This window comes from Ailuropoda melanoleuca, chromosome 7, assembly GCF_002007445.2.
Source record: "Ailuropoda melanoleuca isolate Jingjing chromosome 7, ASM200744v2, whole genome shotgun sequence".
Lineage (NCBI taxonomy): Eukaryota > Metazoa > Chordata > Mammalia > Carnivora > Ursidae > Ailuropoda > Ailuropoda melanoleuca.
In genome coordinates this window covers 66902021-66923790 of record NC_048224.1, presented here as the reverse complement: position 1 = coordinate 66923790, position 21770 = coordinate 66902021, and the positions used below count along the sequence as shown (strand labels likewise).

The following is a 21770-nucleotide window of genomic DNA, read 5'->3' as shown; positions in this document are numbered from 1 at the left end:
TTGGTAAGGGTTAAAATTCTGGGCAGAGGACATTTGTATTAGTTGTTCTACTGTTGTGCATGTTGAATATTTGAGTAACTGAAAGAAGTTTCAAAATGAATACATCAAAGGCAGCCCAGGCTGACATCCTAGTGGCAAGAAGTCAGAGACAACTTACTCACGGCAGAGAGTGTGTCTGGAGGTGGAAGCATTTGTCCTCAGGACTGTAGGTCCCTCCAGGACAAGGGTCTGCCTTATTTGTCCCCGAGGACCCAGAGCTCAACCCAGTACAGACACTGTTGTCCAAAACCAGCCAACAGAGAAGGGCCAAGAGGCACCACCAGCCACAGAAGAGCAGGCCCAGCACAGAAAAGCCTGGGAGGGCAAGGGGAGGTGGGAGGCCAAGAGAGGGAGAGGAGCCGTTAATCACTGTGTGGCCCACGTCCGCACTTAGTTGGACAGCTAATAGGAAAGGTTCTAGACCAGGGAGCGGCATGAGTAGGGCTGTGCTTTGGCAATAGGCTCAGCTGTGTGGAGGTGGAGGGAGGCAGGAAGGCACCACAGCAGCGAGATTAGTCAGGGGGACAGAATGGCAGAGAAGCCACTGATCCTGGGAACGGTGCTGGCCTAGGGGCTGCAAAGGTGGCCTAGTTCAGAGTGCTGGTGCCCTGCTGAAAGTGGCAACAGAGAGGGGAAAGGATGATGCCAAGAGGATGTCTGAGGTGTTGCGGCAACTCATTACTGATGGGGACAGGAAACTCCGAAGGCAGGGCTGGTCCTCAGCGGGAGATGGCCAGCTCGGGCATAGACGTGCTGCGTCCAGACAGTCTGGATGTGGGACACAGCCTGGCTGGGAACATACTCTTCTTGGAGTGGAGTTAGCGGAAGCAGAAACCCAAGGCTGACTCGGGCAACTGTCAGGATTGTGAACTCTCCTCCATGCCCCTGACCCCAAACTCGCTGTGGCTTCCTCCCGCTGTTCTGGTGTGTCTGGGGCTCAGCTGGGTCCGTGCCCTTCGCCCCAGCCAGGGGGGTGTACCATAATGATGCAAACCAGTGTGTGTGCTGTACTCACGCTCTGAGCGCTCTGGGAAAAACCCACAGTGTTAAAACGGCCAGTGAAACTTGCTATTCAGCTTCTATGCTAGGGGACAACATGGTGTTACTGCTTGCCGACCGTCTCCATATGCTATAGATTTAATGTGTGTTATTTCCCTTAAACCTCCAAGTCACTTGATGATGAGAAAGCTGAAGTTCAGAGAAGTTAACCCAGCCAAGGTCACACAGCTGAGTGAGTGGCAGGGCTTAGAGCCCAACTCAGGTCTGTCTGTCTCTATGCTCTGTGCTCTTTCTCCTGCTTCATGACACAGTGATGGAAAAAATGCAGCTGGATGTGAAATAAATCTTAACCAGGTGCTGGAAGCAGACATTTGCCACCTGGCCTGGAGAGGTTTGCTAAAATGATGCCATAATTTCCTATCGTTTTAGCTAATAAAAAACTTACAGATACTTTAGGGAGGAAAAGTGTGGGAAGGGGAAACAAAGGGAAGACAGAGAGACATGTGCTGCCAATAGCCAAAACTAGGAGGAAAAACTATTTCTCCTGAAATGACATAAAGTCTAGATTGGGGAAATAATATACGATCAAGCTGGTATACCTCCTTTTTTGAGGCTTGCTTGCACTCATCTTTGACTCAGCACTTATATAATTTTGACTTGGGAGGTGTGACAATACCAAAAAGCTTTTAAACATTATTTTAAAGATCAAAGGATTTCTCTTTAAAGCTCAAAGCGTAGTGGCTATTTCTTGAGTTGCTTTTGCACCTCAAAATGTATTGGGGAGTTTTTTTTGTTTTTTGTTTTTTTTTAACATAATTGGTTTTTAAAAGAGCGCCAGGTGAGTGAGGCTTGGAGTGGAGGAGTAATCTTTGGTGTGTTGGAAAATGGTGCTGAAGTGTTTCAGGCTCTGGCCTCTATTTTTCCACTGATAACACTCCATTAGGATCCCCAGACGGCTGGCTTGGACCCGTGGTCTGCCCATCTGCATAGAGCTAGCCTTGATGACACGGACACTGCGTGAGCACAGGCTGTGGCACCCGGACACAGGAATGAATCACATTTCCCTTCTGAATTCCCAAGAGGCAGACAGGCTGTCTAGATTACCCAGTGTGCGCCGCCTCGGCCCCGGGGTCACAGAACCCGTGTATCAGCATTCACGAGGACATAAAACCAAATAAGAGATTCAGTGATCGCTCACATAAGGCAAAGACCAGTCACCCGGCTACCTTTACCAAGGGCACAGAGTAAACTATACTCCAGGGAAGCACTTAAGTGAAAGAGAATCCCATTGCCTTGCTGGTGAAAGCCAAGGGTAGCAACCAGAGCTCCTTGACTTTGAAACTGGAGAAAATCAGCCCAGGGCCTACCCTACCCCCTCGTCCCCAACTGCAATGAACAGAAAGAAGTTCTAAAACAAAACAAAGGTCTCCTTGTGGTTTATTCAGATTAGGTATAACTGGAAAACTAGATGTTTTCATCAAATATATTCACCTTTCTTCTTGACTGTAATACTCAGAAAGTCCGAACACCTTCTACCTTGCACCAAGGAAGGAAAACAATTTAAGGGGGAAAAATTCTGTTTGTCACCCATACATGACATTGTAGGCATTTTTTTAAATTATATTTGTAAAGGTAAGTGGCCACCGGTAGATTTTCTTCCACCAGAGGAAAAAAAAATTGCATGAGTTGCACTTTTGGAATAAAAAGGGAGAAAATATTACCAGAACATTGAAAGAAAGAATTCTTCCCTTTAGCACATTTTTTTTTTAGACACGTACAAAGCACTGACATGCATGACAGATTCTATTCTACACGCAGACCAGTAGGGATATCTCTTGGTCAAGATTTTTGGGGAAGATGGTTTGGGCAAAGCTATTCTGAACAATACAAATATTAACAGGTGTCTAGTGTTTGCGAGGTACACAGACAACATATCAAGAAAAATGTTTCATCAGGAAAAGACAAAATAAAAGACAAAATAAAAACATTTCTGTTCGCCACCTGAAGCATTTTCTTATTTCCTTGTATTTTCTAGATATCTCATTCACAGATCTCGTCTTTTCTCTTTACCAGCTTGTTTTCTCTAAGTCATGAGCACAGGTTCATGTCTTTTGGAAGACAAGATTTACTAGCATAAAAGTGCAGGAGCAGGCTAATGGAATTTTCACGTTTACCAAAATAATGTAAGAGTTTGGGGCTTCAACAAGATCAATAAAATGGTAAGTTGAAGTGTTTTATTGAATGGCTAAAGGGCGTAGAGGGACACTTAGAATTCCTAGCTACCGTTTCAAAACTGTAATTGTAAATTTGGCACGAAAGGGGTTTTTTTAGATTAATGCATAAAAATTTTTGTTCTATTTCTTATGAGTACATTCCTGAGAAAAACTGCTCGAATATTTGCCAGTGACTTGGACCCAGGTTTTATGACTTGGCAGGGCGTCCTGAAGGGGCCTTAAGGAAGGCTTTCAGCACTGAGCTGCATAACTGTCCTGTGGTTAGGGATGCTGAGGACACCTGGCGAGCAGAGGCCCTGCTCACACTGGAAGGCAGGATGGGTGGGAGGACTGGTTCCCAGCCTACTCATCTCTGCGTGGGTAGGCGATGTTCATGTCCCATGCGTCTGTGAATCCGTTAGCTCTATTCCAAGGCCCTGAGATAAATAGCCCCCTCACGACAGGCCGAGTGGCCGCCTGCCTCTCTCTCAGCATCGCTCCGTGGCTACTGTCCACGGAGCCCACACAACAGGCACAGGCAGGTCTGCACAGATAAGGCCAGTTCAGCCTCCCTTCCTCACCACTGACTCACTGGGCTTTTGCATTTCCAGTCAGTCAACAAATATTTACAGAGCTTTTACTATGTGCCAGCCTAGCAGATAAAGAGAGGTGCACAAGCACCTTGAAATGTTAGATGGGGGTGGGGAATAAGGAACAAGGAGGTGTGAGAAGAGAAAGTACTCAGGCTTTCTGGATGAGGGTGTCTCTAAAGCTTTCCAAGGAAGAACCGAGCTCAAGAGACCTCCGCCCCTGCCCCCACCCCCGCGGGGTCCCGGGCTTACCCTCCCCCACCCCTCACCAGCACCAGAGGCCCACAGGAATCCAGGCAGGTGTGAAAGAAGCAAACAAAGGTGATAAACGAACAGTTGTGAGGCCAAGCAGGACAAAATCAGAGCAGCCAGTCACCACTATCTAGTTTGCAAAGGGACCACCCAGAAAATCTGGGAGCAATTAGGAGGGAGAAAAAACAAATGGTGGTGGTGGTGGTGGTGGCTGGGCACTCTTGGATGATAGGAGGAGGGGATCACAGGAGTAAGGCAGGACACTGGGACTAGAGGAGATGAGTCATGGGGTGGAGGGTTGGGGGGCACACTCCCATTCATGCACCGTCACCGCAATTACGAAGTTGCAATGTTTTCAAAGTGATCAGAAAACAGATTTTAAAGTGCAGACGGTAGGAAACCACATGTAAACTCATCTTCTGATACTCATTGGAACATTGAAAAGTGAATTCTGAGCAGGATACATGAGTTTTAAAAAATTCCACTCTTTTTATCCACAGTAAGGAGGGCTCCCACCCCCTCCAGCCAAACTGAAGACTAGCAGCTGACATTGTGCCTTCCGGCCACAGGTCAGACAATACGCCACCATGCTGTTCACGTTGTTTCATGAGCCCCCGCCCCCCTTCCCCCACATATTAGTCCTCTGCTGTGGACGGAGAGACCATCTCACCGTATGAACTAGCTTGTCCAAGGTCACATGGCTGAGCAGTAGCTGAGCCAGAATTCAAACACAGGCTGCGGATCCCCGTGGGTTGCACCACGGCTCTCAGTCCCACTACTGCCTCCGCACAGGCTGCTCCCTCTGCTGGAAACACGCTCATCATGTCCGTCCACTCACCTCCTCCAAGCCCTGTTTTCCATCCTGCTCCCCCCGTGAAGCCCTCCGTCTCTCAAGCCAGCTGGCCTCCCGGATTGCTGCCTCCTCTGAATGCCTCCACGCTACCCATCCCAGGTCCAGCCCTGTTTTAACCTCCCTGCCCAGGACCAGACCCTGGTCAGATCGAACATGGTAAAGCGCGTTCTTATGCCATGTGAGGCAAGGTTTTCTTGTCCAACGTTGGAGAAGAGTTTCAGAATTTGGCTTTGAAGTTATCATTTTACTTAGAAATTACTCATGATCTCTCAGCAGTTACTGGATGTATGTGAGCGTTCTTGAGATCTAACAGGCTCTGGGAGTTGTTTTCAAAGATGCTAAAACTGAGTGTGCTTATTAAGCCTAGCAGTTACTAAGACTGATCTGCATTTTGTAGTTTTAAGCCTTTGTTAATTTCAATTTGCAGAGGCTTCTCCCTATTTTTAAAGCCCACGAACACTTTTCTTTTTTCCAGGTCAAGAATTTTGCTAAGTCCTTGAAAATCCAGTAGGTGCTAAGCAAAGTGCCTAAAGTATCTCACGGACAGAGCAGGCCTCAGCAATGTGCGTGCCCCGTGTAACGATTGCATAGAGATCTGTTTCAAGCCTTGCCTCTGTCCCCACACACTCGTGGCTTTCAGCTTATTGAAGACAGTGATTTTTGTCCTGTTGACAGATTATTTTTTAGAGTGACGAGCACAGCTGCCAAGTAATGGATGCTAATGGACTCACTGGTTAAAAAATGTCATGAACAAACACAAAACCACAACCTCAACTATGTACTCTACCACCCCTTTCCAAAAACATCTGCAGTCATTGAAAGTTATATTCCTAATACTTGTCAAAATTTGGATTCTCTTTCCTTAAAAAAAAATGCTTTGTCTTCATTGCTTTGAAAGACGGTATGAATACACAGAATACAAACAAGACACATAGTAGGAGTCTCTAGAAGTATTCAACTCGTGGAGTTCGGTTTCCCTGGCACTTAGCTACAGATTTCCTGCGAAGCATTTACAGGAGAGTTGTACTTAGAATTTTCCAGACATGCTATGTTTCTAAGACAGCAACGTGAAATTGTTCTTGGGTCCAGGAAGACCTTCTCTGCTAGTGTGTGGGCTTTAACTAAATGCGATCTAATAACATTATAACAAAGGCGTTTCACATGCCTCACTTTGGGGGACAGGGAAGAGGTGGCTGAGGTTCTCCCACATATAAGGAGAGGGAACGACAGCATTTGTTTCTGTGAACCAGCCCGTACGTCACGTGACAGTTTTCTCAACACCAGTAGAAAATCATAATTCATTAAAAGGAAAACAAAAAGGCCCAGGTATACTTGCCGTGAACTGTGACAAGATTTACGGTTTACGTGAATAACAGGCATTACTTGGTACGCAAACCTTCATGGAAGATACTCATCCTTTAGTTGCTAATAATTGGCCCTGATATCAAAAGGCCTAGTTTTTAAATACTCTTTCATAATCTAACTAAACCAGAACGTTTCTGCCTCAGGATAGTATTGCTACTATTCTGTTTACTACATGTGGGTTGTTTTACCCAGACCCAGTAAAAACCCCAGCTTTACCTGGGGACAGGCCAGATTTCATATGGCCACTGAGAAAAATGTCATTTAAATCTCCCAATGACAGTATTCTTAGAGAATAACCAAAGCACTTTAAACTGAGTAGTTTATGCTCGCATGGAAACCCGAGACGAGAAAAAGAAAGCCGGGAAGGAAGGGTTGGGAGAAGGGCTAGGAGGACCGGTGCTGCCCACACACTCGGCCGGCGACAGCCCACCTCCTTCCATTACTGTCCCGAAGCATCGCCTTCCCCATCACTCTGGACTTCGTCTCCAGCTCCTGAACCTCCTCCAGGAGCGTTTTCTTGCAGGTGTGCTGGGCCCTGTGTCACGAGAAAAAGACAAAAAGCACATGACACGTGAACCTTACACAGATGTAAAGACTGGCTGCTCCCTTTGGGACCATATCTGGATGCCCTTCGAGGCTGAGGCTGCAGCTTCGGACATCCCGGCACACTCACAGTCCCTGTGTATGGCCAGGGTTCCACCGCCATAACCTAGGAAACATCCCAAGTCTTGCAGAACACACTTGGACCACGAACCTTCGAAGTTGCCCCACATACCTCAGAGTACATTGCTTATTGCCGACCCCTGCCATTTAGACCACAGACTGGGGTTCACGGATATTCATGGGTCTCCCTCTAAAGTTTTTCAGGGCCTGAGAACCCAGAAGGTGCTTTAAATCCTTGACTAGTAGATGTATGCCAGTCCCTCGGCCCTGGCCCCTACTGTGATCCCAGAGCCCTGGGTGAGCAGTGTGTTCCTTTTTTAGCGTGGAAAGAGCCACTGTCACAGCAGGAATGGGACTGATAACGCTGGAGATCATTTTCTTCAAGCCAAACCCTGTACCTGAAATTTAGGGTCAACACAAATATCCAGGCACAGCTTTTCTTGCAGAGACTTACCCTTAGGGCCCATATTCGTGGGCCCCCGTGGAGTAAAACAACTGATGCAATAACAAAAACAGGCCAGCTCTCCACCGCAGCTGAACCCTCAGCCTGGTCCTGTCCCTCCCCTTGAACTGTAGGAAGAGCTGCCCGCACCCTTTTTCTGGTTAAACGAAGAATACCTTACAATGTTCAAATAAGCGGCTGATCTAGGGCCTTCCTAAAATTGAGACTACACACAAAGCTACTTGTTGGAAAGGATACAGTTGAAGAAAGGCAGTTAGCTAGACAAGGGTATGAAGCAGGAAAAGAAAAACTCAAGAAGGAAGAAGGCTCCACACTTAGCAAAACAGGGCAGTGTTCCTTATGATGAAAAGCTTTTCATTGGTTTCAGTGTAAACAGATGTGGAGATCCTGCTACGGGCCAGGGCTCAAGACAGAATACGAACAAACACGGAGCATCTCTGCAAGGCGTAGTGAGCACGGCGTAGCGGGAACATCCGGGAGACGTGAGCTGTTTGAGGGGAATCACGCCCACCCTCCACCTTCAAGGGAAGAAAGTCTGTTAAGATCTTGCTCAGTCATCCCCTAACACTCCAAGTTAATCTGTAATGGAGTATCAGTGCTAAGACACAGTGTATGTGCCTGCTACTCCTTCCCCCAAAGTAAACACGAGAACTTGGCCGCACAGGTCTTAACACATAATACCTTAATTACATCAAGCCGAGTCCGGGGACTCAGTAGTGATAACATACCACAGTTCAAAGCAGAGGCTGTGGAATTTTAATTTAAACAAGAAATGAGAAAACATTTAACGTTTTGCTGGAGACAAATAGAAGGTTAAAATTTACACTGTTCTGTATTATCCAATTTGCTGGGCCCCCACCTTTCACTTTCATGTTGGGCTCACGGCGCTAGAATGGTAACAAGACAACCGAGTGGCACACCGCAGTCCAGCAGGATTCACCCCGGCCCCAGGAGAACACGTGTGCCCCTCCCGAGGATGAGTATGTGCTCTGTTTCAGACCCTCCTCCCTCCACCTCTGTCCTCCCCTCCTTCCCTTCTCTTCCTCCCCGCACAGAGCAGGCAGGGCTCTCCAACCTCTTGAACAGCCCTGGGAGTTCTCTTGTGGGCTGGGTGACAAGGGCATCGTCAAGAAGTAGGCCAGGAACAGGAAGGCTGGGCCAGTGGGCGCAGGGCACTGGCAATCTACACCTTAGGCCAAGGGAGACAGAATCTGGCCCACTGCATCGAAGCTGCAGTTTTGGGCTCCTTCATAAAATCACCTCAGAAGGAAATGATCTGAGGATGCCGATGCCACCAGGCAGTGTGTGTGTTCTCAGTGGACCAAACTCATCTGTGTCCAAGGGTTACTCAGCAATTTTTTAGTATTTCCACTAGACTAGCTCCCGTGACCACTATTTCAGAACGCTGGGGGGGCAACACTGGGGATGATTCGGTGAGCCTTTCTGCGTGTGGCACTGGGGTAGAAGCAATGTTAGCAATGCGACACTGCTTTCTCAACAGCCTTTACCTAATAAAGCCTTAAGTAGATAAATGATACCGCCCCCCACCCCCACCCAACAAAGTCCACCTGTGAAAAGCCAGTTTTGAAGCCTTAGCCACCGGCATGCAATTTAGGTCTCACCAGGAGCTGGGGTTTGGCTTGCTCTCAGTCACAGCTGCGACAGCGTGAGCCCCATTACCCATGAGCGGCTTATCCCCAGTGCTCCGGGGCTGCTCCATCTAACCCCACATCAAGAGACCAGATGACCGCAGAAGGGGCAACGTGGGGGTGCTTAGCCACGGTCAGCGTGAGAGTCATCTGTGAGCCCAGGTATAGCTGTGCGTAACTCCAGGTTATGAGGGACTTTTAAAATAAACAAATTGGCTTAGGATCTTGAAATTTTCATCTTTTTTTTTTCCTGGAAACTGTTTTCCTCGGCTCTTTTTTTTGCATGATAAACTAGTAAGTCAGAGGAAATGTTCAACTCTAAATGTGGATGAAAATGTAAATACAATGTGCTTCATATGAACGTCGTTTAGGTAGAAAGTTTTTTTTTTTTAAATCGAGACTCATTTGTATACAGAAATTTCCTTTTACCTTTTATTTCCATTTAAGTGTCTATCTGGGATTATAATAAGGAAATGAAGTCATTCTGGAATTGCTGAACGTATTGTGTGCTGACTGGTAAAGTATAAGAGATACAGTTAGATAAAAGGAGGCTGGTTCCTGTGTTCGGTGGCCTTGAGCTTTATGTTATTTTTATAAAGCAACTTACGGATTTCTCCTAAATGAGAATAAGTACATGGCAGCTCACCTAAGAATGCTGTCATGGGTAAACATTTTGGAAGTGTGTAAGCTAAAGGATATTAAAGTAGTTCTGGGCAATTTAAACTTCATGCTCCCAATAAAAATACTCATTAGCCAGGTAGCACATATAATCAATCAATTATTTTAGTAAAAGATGTGTTAGTTCGGTCCCTCGTGAAAATTATGATTAACAGGATAACAGAGTAGGTACCTTATGGCGTCCAAATCTGACTTAAGACAGCCTAGTCATGGATCTTCAAGCAGAAAGCTCACAGACTTGGTGGAAAAAATGACTAAATTACCTCATGCTGAGTTTCTTTTTTTCTTTTTCTGACTCTGAACAGTCTAGGTCCTAAAATGGGAGAGAGGGACTGGGCAAAGTAAGGGGGGAAATGCAGAAAGAGAGAGCAGCTCACTTTGCTAAGCGCTGCTAGAAAGACCCATGAAAAGGTGGGCCTGCATTCTGCTGGCATTTAAAAGCTCTTCCAAAATAGAGTTAACCACGAAAATGCAAAGCAAAACAAAAGGTCTGCAAGATTGGTCCAAAGCCGGACGAGAGACTGTGACCGCACTGCAGACAAGGCCGCACATCGCTGTCACGGCACAGTCTCTTCGCGGGCCCTAGGCTTCCGGTCCACTTCATTCAAAAGTCTCCTGGGAAGTCCAAGGACAGCCATACTAGCACGCCATGTTTCAATAAAGAGTTGACAATTGGAACCAAATGAAGGGTGGCTGTGGGCAATCAGGGTTCATGTTTTTGTTCGGTGTGTAGGGAGGGAAAACAGAACACATTCCGGGAGGCAGAAGCTCAGAAAGGGAAATCACGGTCCCGCACGGTGGCCTCACCACAGGTGAGCAGCTCATAGTTGGCTTCCACTTCCTGGAGAAGCCTCTGAATTTACTGGACCCAGAAACATCTATTCCAGGTTGGGAGTATAAGATAAGATAAAACCTGGGCCCCACGATCTCAGGGAAAATTCCCAAATAAGCTTCCCAGATGTTTGTCTTTGAGGAGAGAGGTGACTGTAGTTGGGACATTAAATGTGTATTACAAATTGAGCATGAACTCTGGGCAAATACTGCCTGGGAGAGCCAATATATACCATCCTCCCAGGCTTCCCCAAATTAAACAAGACAAAAGTACATTTCGGCAAGTGCCTCTGGAATTCAGCAGGAGCCTTTCCAGCTCAGCCCAAAGCTGAGGTGCCGTCTGCTTCTGGGAAGGGCTGTTTTCTGGGCCTGTCCCGGGCGGGAGGCAGCAGGCAGCAGGAGACAGTGCCTGGGGTCTGCCTCTGCTGGCCCCCGACCAGCACCTCCTTCGTAGTGCATGGTCCTTTCTCCTACCTGGCTGGCAAGCTTCTCGGAAACAAGTGGCTTTTACTCTTTCCATATGGTGGAGGTGGAGGCAGTGTCCTTTGATTTATCCTTGCTAAAATGTAAGTGGTGCTACTTTTACAGTGCCAGGGAAAACCAAAAACAAGTCCTGTTTGAAGGAATAATTTGCCTCATTGGTGACTGGTAACTTTTACTTGGAATGGACTGGAAAAGATCCAGAAGACTGACGAGGAGGTAGAGACATCGTAATCTGCAACCATTGTTTGAAATGGTAGAAGGATACTTCTGCTAAAGTCTCACTCGGCAAATACACAGACTCGGTAAACATTTTTTTTTTTTCGTGACGTTAATCAAGATAGTTGAATTAAAATAGGCTGAGATTAATTTATAATCACATTCCTATTCTCAATCACTATAAATTGTAAAGTGATCTGATGTTGCCAGTATCATGTTGTATTTACCTAAAACTAACCTGTCATGTAAAATTGAAGAAATTCAGCAAGGTAAGAGAGCATGCCACAACTGGGCTATCTGTGCTATAAGAACAAATAATAGAACTAGCATTTTGCTTCAGCGCATTTATTAGATTCAGAAAACATCTTCCCTGGTTATAATAATTTCATTTCCAAGGATTCCAATTCAGCTATTTATAGAATACAGTTTTAGCAGATAAAAGGGAAGTAGTGGTTAATCAAGCCATTTAGTAAATTAGCATTTAATTTTTACTAATAGTTGCAAAACTTAGTGAAGAGGGGGAAAAAAAAACACCACCCAAAATATGTGCTATACAATTCTCTCTCTTCCTGTCTCTCTCTACATTAGGCATCACTGGTTGTCAAGATAATGCCAAAATGAAGACTTTTTCAAAAGACATCCTTAACTGTCAGGCAAGAACAATTCTCATTGAGTGTGGGAGGAAGGGGGAGATAAAAATGAAATCTGATGTCTTTTCCTGGAAGGTTTGGATTAAAGTCTCAATTCTCTACCTCAGGGCCCCAAAATAATTATGCTTTGCCCAAAGTAAAACCAATCCAGGAGTCTCAGTTTTTAGGGAAGTTGGCAACTATTTGTAGGAGGAATCAGCCTACCCCAAACAAAACTCAATATTATCTCTTTTGGAGTCTTCCATCTCCTTCTCAGGGATGAAATTAAAATTAACATTATTTTGGAACTGAGTTGCTTAGCTTACCTTGTGCACAAGATATTTCGGAAACAATATATTTTGAAACATATAAGCAAAAATTGAGCATGAATTATTTCCCACTTAACCTACATTATATTTCATCTTTGTGATTAATCTTCTCATAGATCTGCACACTGACACACTAAATAAATTATGTTTGAATGATTCCTACTGTGAATTATTGGAAAAATGAAGAATACTTCATTCCAAGTTATTTCCTAATTTGAAATGACTTACATCTACACAATTTTTGTTTAAGTCTGGGATTTAAAGCCAGGGTATATTTGTGACCACTTAGCCATTGATTTTTAGATAAAAGGAGAAACGAATTTTGAGTTATGCTTCCTAAACCCGATGGAATGACTCTGTACTTAGAAACCCTCCTTTAAAATCATGTACACGCACCATACCTGTTGACCTTCACACAGCCTGTCTCGGGACTCCTTTTTTTCTATATTCTCCTATCAAGATGAAGCACAGGTGAAAAGAAAAAAAGAAAACCACAAGCAACCAAAACCCCCGACACACTTTACATCTGCTGGTGGCAGTAGCAGGAGACCTGTTCCTTCAGAAGTCCCACAGCATGAAATACCCTGTGGCCAGGGTTCATGACAGGTGACTGCAAGGACAGATGAGCAAGACTTAGGGGGACTACGTGACTTTTCACTTACGCTCTCCATGCTACGTCTTCCATCAAACATGCTGTAGGCACCAGAAATAATCCCAACCAGAAGTGTGCGGAGCTCAGGACCATTGTTGCCTGCGAGAAATAGAAGTGACACGTTTGTTAATACTTGTTCTTTCAAAAGCAGATATAATTTAATCAATGTGAAACATTCCATGACACAAAAACGACAGCATTAAATTCAATCACAGTGAAAACATACACCTGGGAAGGATCAAGAGGACCTGACGTGGTGAGTGACTTTCTGCTGATCTCCATTAGCTCTTGCCTCCTTTTATTTAACAAGTGTTGTTGTCTCCTTCTGTCTATAAAGTGCTTTTAAGCCCCCTTCTGGTCAGAAAATTGACCCTAAAACCCTACTTTAGAGAAAGCTGGAGCCAGACTCCTATCAAATGAATTTTTCTCTGCTAGGCTCCTCACATCCACCCCACCCCCCGCGCCCACCATCCATGAGTTCCTATTCCTTCACTGCTCCTTCATTCACGGAACCAGTACCTGGTGCAAGGCAGGGAGATTCTCAACACCCAGCAGAGGAGAAGGGATAGTTATAGTCTTTGCCCTCAAGGAAACTAAAATTGTAAGTACACACACACACACACACACACACACACACACCATTGTGCAGTATAATCTACAGATTTTCCTTGACTTATGATGGGGGTCACATCCTAATAAACCCAACATAAGTTGAAAATATCCTAAGTCAAAAATGCATTTAATACACCTAGCCGACTGAACATCATAGAAACTTGGGCAAAACCATCTATTATAAAAGAGAGTTCCACAGTACTGATGTGGAAGACTGCATGGAAGTTTCTCAAAAAATTAAAAATAGAAATAACCATGTAATCCAGTAGTTTCACTACTGGATATTTACCCAAAGAAAAGAAAACACTAATTTGAAAGGTATATGCACCCTATGTTTATTGCAGCATTATTATAATAGTCAAGAAATGGAAACAACCTAAGTGTCCATCCATAGATGAATGGAGAAAGAAGGTATCGCGTGTATGTACACACACACAATCACTCACACCCAATGAAATATTACTCAGTCATAAAAAAAGAACTAGATCTTGCCGTTTCTGACAACATGGTTGGACCTAGAAGGTGTGCTATGTGAAATAAGCCAGACAGAGAAAAACAAATACCATAAGTGAAATCTAACATTTGGAATCTAAAAAAAGAAACAAACAAAAAAAATAAAAAAAGACCCATAAGTACAGAGAACAAATTGGTGGTTGCCAGAGGGGAAGGGGGGGCGATTGGCAAAATGGGTGAAAGGGAGTGGGAGATACAGGCTTTCAGTGATGGAATGACTAAGTCATGGGGATGAAATGTACAGCATAGGGAATGTACTCAATGCCATAGTAACAGTGTTGTACAGTGACACATGGTAGCTACACTATGAATAGACTTGTCAAATCACCATGTCACACATCTGCAAATAACATAAGGTGGGAAGGTGGGTCACCCACACTTCAATCAAAAAAGAAACAAAAAACAACATTGAAAATACAACAAAGTGTCCAGTAGCTCATGTAACGTATCGAATACTGTACGAAAAGTGACACACGCATGGTTGTCAGTGTGTTGGTTATTTACTCTCATGGTGATGTGTCTGGCTGGGAGTGGCCAGCGCCCAGCATCATGAAAGAGGACCACGCCATATAGTGCTAGCCTGGGAAGAGATACAAACCCAAAATTCCAAGTTTGGTTTCTACCAAATGTGTGTCACTCTCACGCCATCATAAAGTTGAAAAACAGTTCAGTTGAAAGTCCATCTGAAGTCAGGGACCATCTGTACACTAGACAGGGTGGAATTTAATATGTATCATGATCACATTCTATGGGGTTTCAGAGGCTAGAAGGCTGGTAAGACTTCTTAAAGAAGATAGAATGTGAGATGTGTGCAGAAAGATAAACAGGATTTCCAGAGCTGAAGAGGGGCAGAGGGAGAGCAATTCCAAGGGGAAGCCTGGATGACAGGGACTGGCAGTGAGGAGTGCAGTCTTTGATGAGATTTACTTGTTCCTGGCATGCTGGGTCACAGTTTTGGGCAGAGGGTTTCAAGGAATAGAGTTGCGGGGCCAGGTTAAATGTCGGGTGCGGAGTCAAAAAGAGAACTTAGGGCAAAAGCAGAGGGAGGGACAAGTTTGCTCTGAATAAAAGCGGGGACTGGAGAGCCCAGAGTTGTTGGAGTTAGGTTTCCAGTGAGCATGGCCAGGAGCATGGAGCTGGCTGGCCACTGGCAAGCTGGCCTGGAAGGGTGGGCTACTTAGAAAGGAGACCAAAGTGACAGAACCCTTTACACTGATTGGTTGGCTTCTCTGGAGGCCTCACCATGTGGTTCCACTGGAATAGATAGGCTTTACCACAACTCATCACAAAGTGGCACGAGGCTTTCCAAGGGCGGGTGGGCAGTGGGGCTGATCACATGTAAGGTGGGGGACACTTGCAGGGACTTGGTAGGGCTGAGAATCAAGGGGGGCTCAGGAGAGCTCTCTTCCAGTGCGAGAGGGTGGGGTTCACCCTGACCCCGGTGTGGCAGGCAAGCTTTAACTCAGTCTCTGGTTTCTACCTTCTGTTCTGGGGGGCCGGCCACACCCATGAGGCCCTTGCTGCTCCATCTGACTGCACCTGAGCAGGGCTTCTGTTTCTGTGCCTGTCCTCCCGGCTCCTCCGTCTGCACCCCGAATCCCTGGCAGCCCTGGCAAAGCCCACGCCTGACCCCACCTGTTTTGCCTCTGAACTCTGGCACTTGGTACTCGGAACTTGATGACAATGAAATCTGAGAAGTGAGGTCTGGGGTGGAGCCGAAGGACTTCCTTTCCTTTTCTAAACAAGAGTGCCAGCTTTCTGAAAGAGCAGTTTTAAACCTCAAAACTATGAGTACCTGGTGCCCCATCAATTTTATCTCTCCAAGTTCATCCTAAGGAAATAAGAAAACATGAGAAGTAGCAAGTACAAGAATATCCACGTAGTGCTGCTACCAAAGAAAGGAAGAAAGGAGTGTCCAAGAACAGGACTTGACTCTATGGGGGTACCTACACCCAATGGGCCTCTGTGTAGCAAGGAAAGTGATCGAGAATTGTATTCGTTGACATAGTGAAATGTCGTGTTATACTGCTAAGGAAAGCTCTAGGTCCTGACACCTCTTACAACAGACCTACCATGGCAATGGGCGGGGCAGGAGGGAGAAACGGCGTAATTAGGCCAAATCTCGAAATTACACCTGAGATGCCATGTCCTGATGCAGTCTGCCACAAGTTCTCGTGTCTTTAAGCGTTAAGCATTATACATATAGCTACATATATCATTATAGACTCTAATTTTTGTAAATCCCACTATTGGATTTCCACACCTTTCACAGACACATCCTGGGACTTCAAACACAACGAGGGGTCCCGGCCTTGCTGGACTTGAGACTACCACCCTGTGGCACCGTGCGTGCTTACGTGCTTGGGCATAATGCATGGACCGGCACGGCAGGAGGGGTATGATAGCTGATTATTGTTTGCCTATCTCTTTGGCTCTCTCGATTGCCTCTTTTTTCCCTACAGAAAGCATGTCTTCCTCACATGAAAGAAACATGCAACTCAAGCCCACCCTCCGTCCCCCAAGCGCACCACAGGAAGGAGCTCCCTCTGCGAGTCCAGCCTTCCACCAACAACCCTCCAGCCTCTGGGGCGGGCCGTGTGGCCAGTCGGGTCGCAGCGCGGAGCTGGCACCTTGGGTTTTGCTCTCGGGTCTGCCTGCCCAGGGTGGTGCACGGCCCCCAGAGAGTGGACTCCTTCGAGCTATGCTGATGGGGCTACGTCCTGGATCCTCTGCCAGGTATATTTATCAAAGAGTGGGCTCATTTAAAAATAACACTTTACAACAACAAGGTACTATGTAAAACAGATTATGGAACGAAGAATTTTAGCTGCTGAGGGAAGTCAGGACAATGAACTTTGAACTGCCTGTTGGAAATATGAAGCCACCTCTCAAATGAACAAAAGTTAGATAGAGATTTGCACCTATTGTTTTGTCATTGGTTTTTAAAACTTGGAGCTGGGAAGATTTCATGTATGTAACCTAGAGGTGTGTCTCCAGAAAGGTTTCTACACATTTTTACAGAATGACCTGGGTCCCAAGTCCTGAAAGCTTATCTAAGGCCACAGCTTTAGTTATTTACATTTAATTACATTTTTCTTGTTCTCTTAGCATAGCAAAAATAAAAAAATGTTTACTGAGCTGGGCTGAGTGACTTAAATTACCCTCTGTCCTCACCCTTCCTAAATACTATTAAGTGAGGTTTTAAAAGCATCCTTTTGACGTGCTGTCTACTGGGAAGAATGCACCTCTCAGTTAACACATCTTTACTAGCACTGACCGGAACCACTCAGGCGCCAAATGCATAGGAACCCATTGCAGGTAAACTGAGGCTCAGGTGGGTGAAATGAGTTGACACATTAGGGCACGAACAGGTGAGGGCCCTGGCAGGACTGGAGGCTTGTCTGATTGTAATAAGCTGCCCAGCACAGCCATCAAGTTAGAACAGGAGTATTAACCAGGGACACCCACCATGGGAGTGATCAGGGATTAATGCATTCATTTGCTGCAGTGTGCTATTCATCTCTCTCTCACACACACACGTGCGCCCAGGTCCAGCCACCCAAGAACATGGTGATAGAAGAGAAGTTGTTGTTTTTTTCTTTTTTAAGATTTTATTTATTTATTTTTGGGAGAGGAGAGAGAGCGCACAAGCAGTAATGGGCAGAGGCAGAAGCAGGCTCCCCGCTGAGCAGGGAGCCTGATGCGGGACTTGATCCTAGGACTCTGGGATCATGACCTGAGCCAAGGCTAGATGCTTAACTGACTGAGCACCCAGGCGCCCGAGAAGTTTTAAAAAGGAAGCGGAAGTAACCAGAGGCAGTTAAGGGCAGTTTGAGCTCCCAGCATAGGGCGCAGGGGAAACAATGCTGACAGCTAGAAGGGGAGGGCTCGGCTGCCAGGAGAAGGAACTAGGATACGCAAGCAATGAATCATGGGACACTGCATCAAAAACTATTAATGTACTGTATGGTGAATAACATAACATTATAAAAAATTAAAAAAAAAGAAGAAGGAACTAGGATTTCCCTGTGCATTACTAAGCCTTCCCACTTAATCCCTCACAGTTCCCATTTCACAGAAGAAAATTTAAGTCTGCAACTTCCCCCCGGGACCTGTTGCCAGATTCAAACACATGTTGCTTGGCCCCAAACCCTACTCCCTCTCCCCAGCATGAGGAGAGGGGAGCTTCCTTCTCCCCCCACCCGCCTGTCCTGGGGTGGGAGAGAACATCTCCAAGTGCAGACTCAGCACCACGCTCCGGGCATGAGTCTGACTTCGATTTAACACCAGAAACCCAGGGCACCAAATTCAAAACGGGAGTAGAAGAAAATCTGGACAGCTTGCAATGTCACAAAAACCACAAAGAAAAGCCACCCCAATCCCTTCACTCCCACCGGGCCACAACGACAACAAAATTTACCCAAACCTTAAGGCCCATCGGCCTGGTAGGAAGAGTTGTACTTGACTCTTGCTTACCCCTCACCTTGCCTATTTTTTTTTTTTTCCATTCAAAGGCCAAGGTAGCCCTAGTTTTGTTTCTGAGCTCTGGCTTTTTGAAAACCTTGTTTTCCATGAATGGGCACAAGGCAAGTTCACTCCACTCTTCTCCTTACAGGAGCCCTCTTTAGAAGGGCGGCAGTGTACGTTTGAACACTATTTGCTCTGGATGACGGTGCAAGGGTGCACGTGTTTGGGAGCTGTGCACCCCTCCCAAGCCGGGACTGAGAGGCAGGTGCGCTGCACAAATCCATCCTCCACGGGGAATTCTCGGGGCAGGTGTGGAGTCTGTGGTGCAGCGGGAAAGAAATTCCCGTGGCCCCGTAAAGGACTGAGTGGGACCGCATTCACTTGCCACAGGAGGGAGGATGCGAATTCAGGCTGAAATAGAGTTCCTTTCCTGTAATCATGCGTGCCCACTCGTCCCCTGTACAAGCAGCCAATTTTAAGCTCAGAACCTTGAAGACATCTCTCAGTTGTTTTCCATGGAACATCCTCTGAAGATTACCCTGCCAAGCACTCTCTAAACGCAAATGCATTTTTAGAAAAACCACCAAGTGATCCCAGAAGCACCTCCATACGTGTGCTAACTCAGAAACTACCCCACATGCCTAATCCTGATATTTAAATGCCAGTCCAGTGGCATTTTCGGGTCCACCTGCCATAACCTCCAGCCCTGAAATCTGCTGCCTCAGCCTCCCTCTGACCTGCCCCTGATGGAGGGACACGATAAGCAACCACTTAAAAATATCATTCCTATGAATGTAGGGTCATTCGAAACAAAACGTGTAACAAACACTCTCTTTTTGACAGTGGGCTTCATTAATTTCTTTTCTTTTTTCACCAAAGCATAAGATTGTCTTATCAATGGACACTACTATTTTGAAACCCTGAAAAGTTAGTGTGGATGATTAACATAGTCACGTGATATGGGTTTTTCAAAAACATCCCCCTATGCTCTTAAAAAAGTATATTCGCCCTCAAGGAGGATAAAGGAATGCTTTCAGGGGGGTTATAACTTAAATACATGCAAGTGCACAAATCTTAAGGATTTAGTTCAAAGAGCTGTGACAATTGTCTACATCTGTGTGACGACGGAATATGCGATCTCTGCCCTCATCTAAATGGGAAAGTATTCATATTTTCAAATCTGGCTTCTTTCACCCAACATGATGCCTTTGAGATTCATCCGTGTTCTTGCATGTATCTATAACTCACTCTAAAAAATTTTTTTGAATAGTATTGTGATGTAAATACATCACAATTTGTTTAGCCAGTCTCCTATGAATGGACATTTGGGTTCTTTCTAGTTTGGGGCTATTATTAAGACTAAGGCTGCTCTCCACATGCTGGTACAAGTCATTTTTTGTGTACATATGTTTCTGCTTTTGTGGGGTACACACCTGGGTGTGGGGTTGCTGTGTCACATGGGAAGTGCAGGCAGACCTCAGAGATATTATGGGTTTGGTTCCAGACCACCGCCATAAAGCGAATATCGCAATAAAGCAAGTCAAAAGAATTTTTTGGTTTCCCAGTGTATATAAAAGTTATGTGTAGGGGCGCCTGGGTGGCTCAGTCGTTAAGCGTCTGCCTTCGGTTCAGGGCGTGATCCCAGGTCCCTGGGATTGAGCTCCGCATCTGGCTCCCTGCTCTGCTGGGAGCCTGCTTTTTCCTCTCCCACTTCCCCTGCTTGTGTTCCCTCTCTCGCTGGCTGTCTCTCTCTCTGTCAAATAAATAAATGAAATCTTTAAAAAAAAAAGTTATGTGTACACTATATTGTAGTCTGTTAAGTGTGCAATAGCAATATGTCTTAAAAAACAATGCACATACCTTAATTTAAAAATTTGTTACTGCTAAGAAATGATAACTGATCTGAGCTTTCAGCAAGCCAACATCTTTTTGCTGGTGGAGGGTCCTGCCTCCATGTCAATGGCTGATGACTGATCAGGGTGGTGGCTGCTGAAGGCTGGGGCAGCTGGAGGAGTTTCACAGAAGACAGCAGTGAAATTTGCTGCACTGAGCGACTCTTGCTTTCCTGAACACTTTCTCTGTAGTGTGGGATGCTGTTTGGTAGCATTTTACCCACAGTAGAACTTCTTTAAAAACTGGAGTCCGTCCTCTCAAACCCTGCTGCTGCTTTATCAGCTAAGTTGATGGAAGAGTCTAAATCCTTTGTGGTCCTTACGCCAGTTAGAATGGCAAAGATAGACAAGGCAAGAAACAACAATTGTTGGAGAGGATGTGGAGAAAGGGGATCCCTCCTACATTGTTGGTGGGAATGCAAGTTGGTACAGCCACTCTGGAAAACAGTGTGGAGGTCCCTTAAAAAGTTAAAAATTGAACTACCCTATGACCCAGCCATTGCACTACTGGGTGTTTACCCCAAAGATACAGACGTAGTAAAGAGAAGGGCCATATGCACCCCAATGTTCATAGCTGCATTGTCCACAATAGCCAAATCATGGAAGGAGCCGAGATGCCCTTCAACAGATGACTGGATTAAGAAGCTGTGGTCCATATATACAATGGAATATTACTCAGCTATCAGAAAGAACGAATTCTCAACATTTGCTGCAACATGGACGGCACTGGAGGAGATAATGCTAAGTGAAATAAGTCAAGCAGAGAAAGACAATTATCATATGATTTCTCTCATCTATGGAACATAAGAACTAGGATGATCGGTAGGGGAAGAAAGGGATAAAGAAAAGGGGGGTAATCAGAAGGGGGAATGAAACATGAGAGACTATGGACTATGAGAAACAAACTGAAGACTTCAGAGGGGAGGGGGTGGGGGAATGGGATAGACTGGTGATGGGTAGTAAGGAGGGCACGTATTGCATGGTGCACTGGGTGTTATACGCAACTAATGAAGCATCAAACTTTACATCGGAATCNGGGAATGAAACATGAGAGACTATGGACTATGAGAAACAAACTGAAGACTTCAGAGGGGAGGGGGTGGGGGAAGGGGATAGACTGGTGATGGGTAGTAAGGAGGGCACGTATTGCATGGTGCACTGGGTGTTATACGCAACTAATGAAGCATCAAACTTTACATTGGAATCTGGGGGTGTACTGTATGGTGACTAACATAATATAATAAAAAAAATCTAAAAATGCAAAGATTTAGGCACAAGGGCATTCACAGTATTATTATTTATAAGAGTCAGGATCAAGAACCAATCTACATTCCCTTTTGTTGGGCATTTGAAGAAAGAGTTATGCAACCCTTACAACTCTT

At 45.5% G+C, this 21770-nt stretch overlaps 1 protein-coding gene across 1 annotated transcript in view; it reads right to left on the bottom strand.

Annotated features, from left to right (window-relative positions):
- Nucleotides 1-21770, bottom strand: part of ATP8A2 (ATPase phospholipid transporting 8A2) — a 498496-nt gene that overhangs the window by 43805 nt on the left and 432921 nt on the right. The window contains exons 32-33 of the mRNA XM_034663775.1: nucleotides 12915-13003; nucleotides 6742-6846 (exon numbers count right to left, since the gene is read on the bottom strand). Of these exons, the coding sequence (XP_034519666.1) occupies nucleotides 6742-6846; nucleotides 12915-13003 (194 nt within the window). The remainder of the gene's footprint in view (nucleotides 1-6741; nucleotides 6847-12914; nucleotides 13004-21770) is intronic.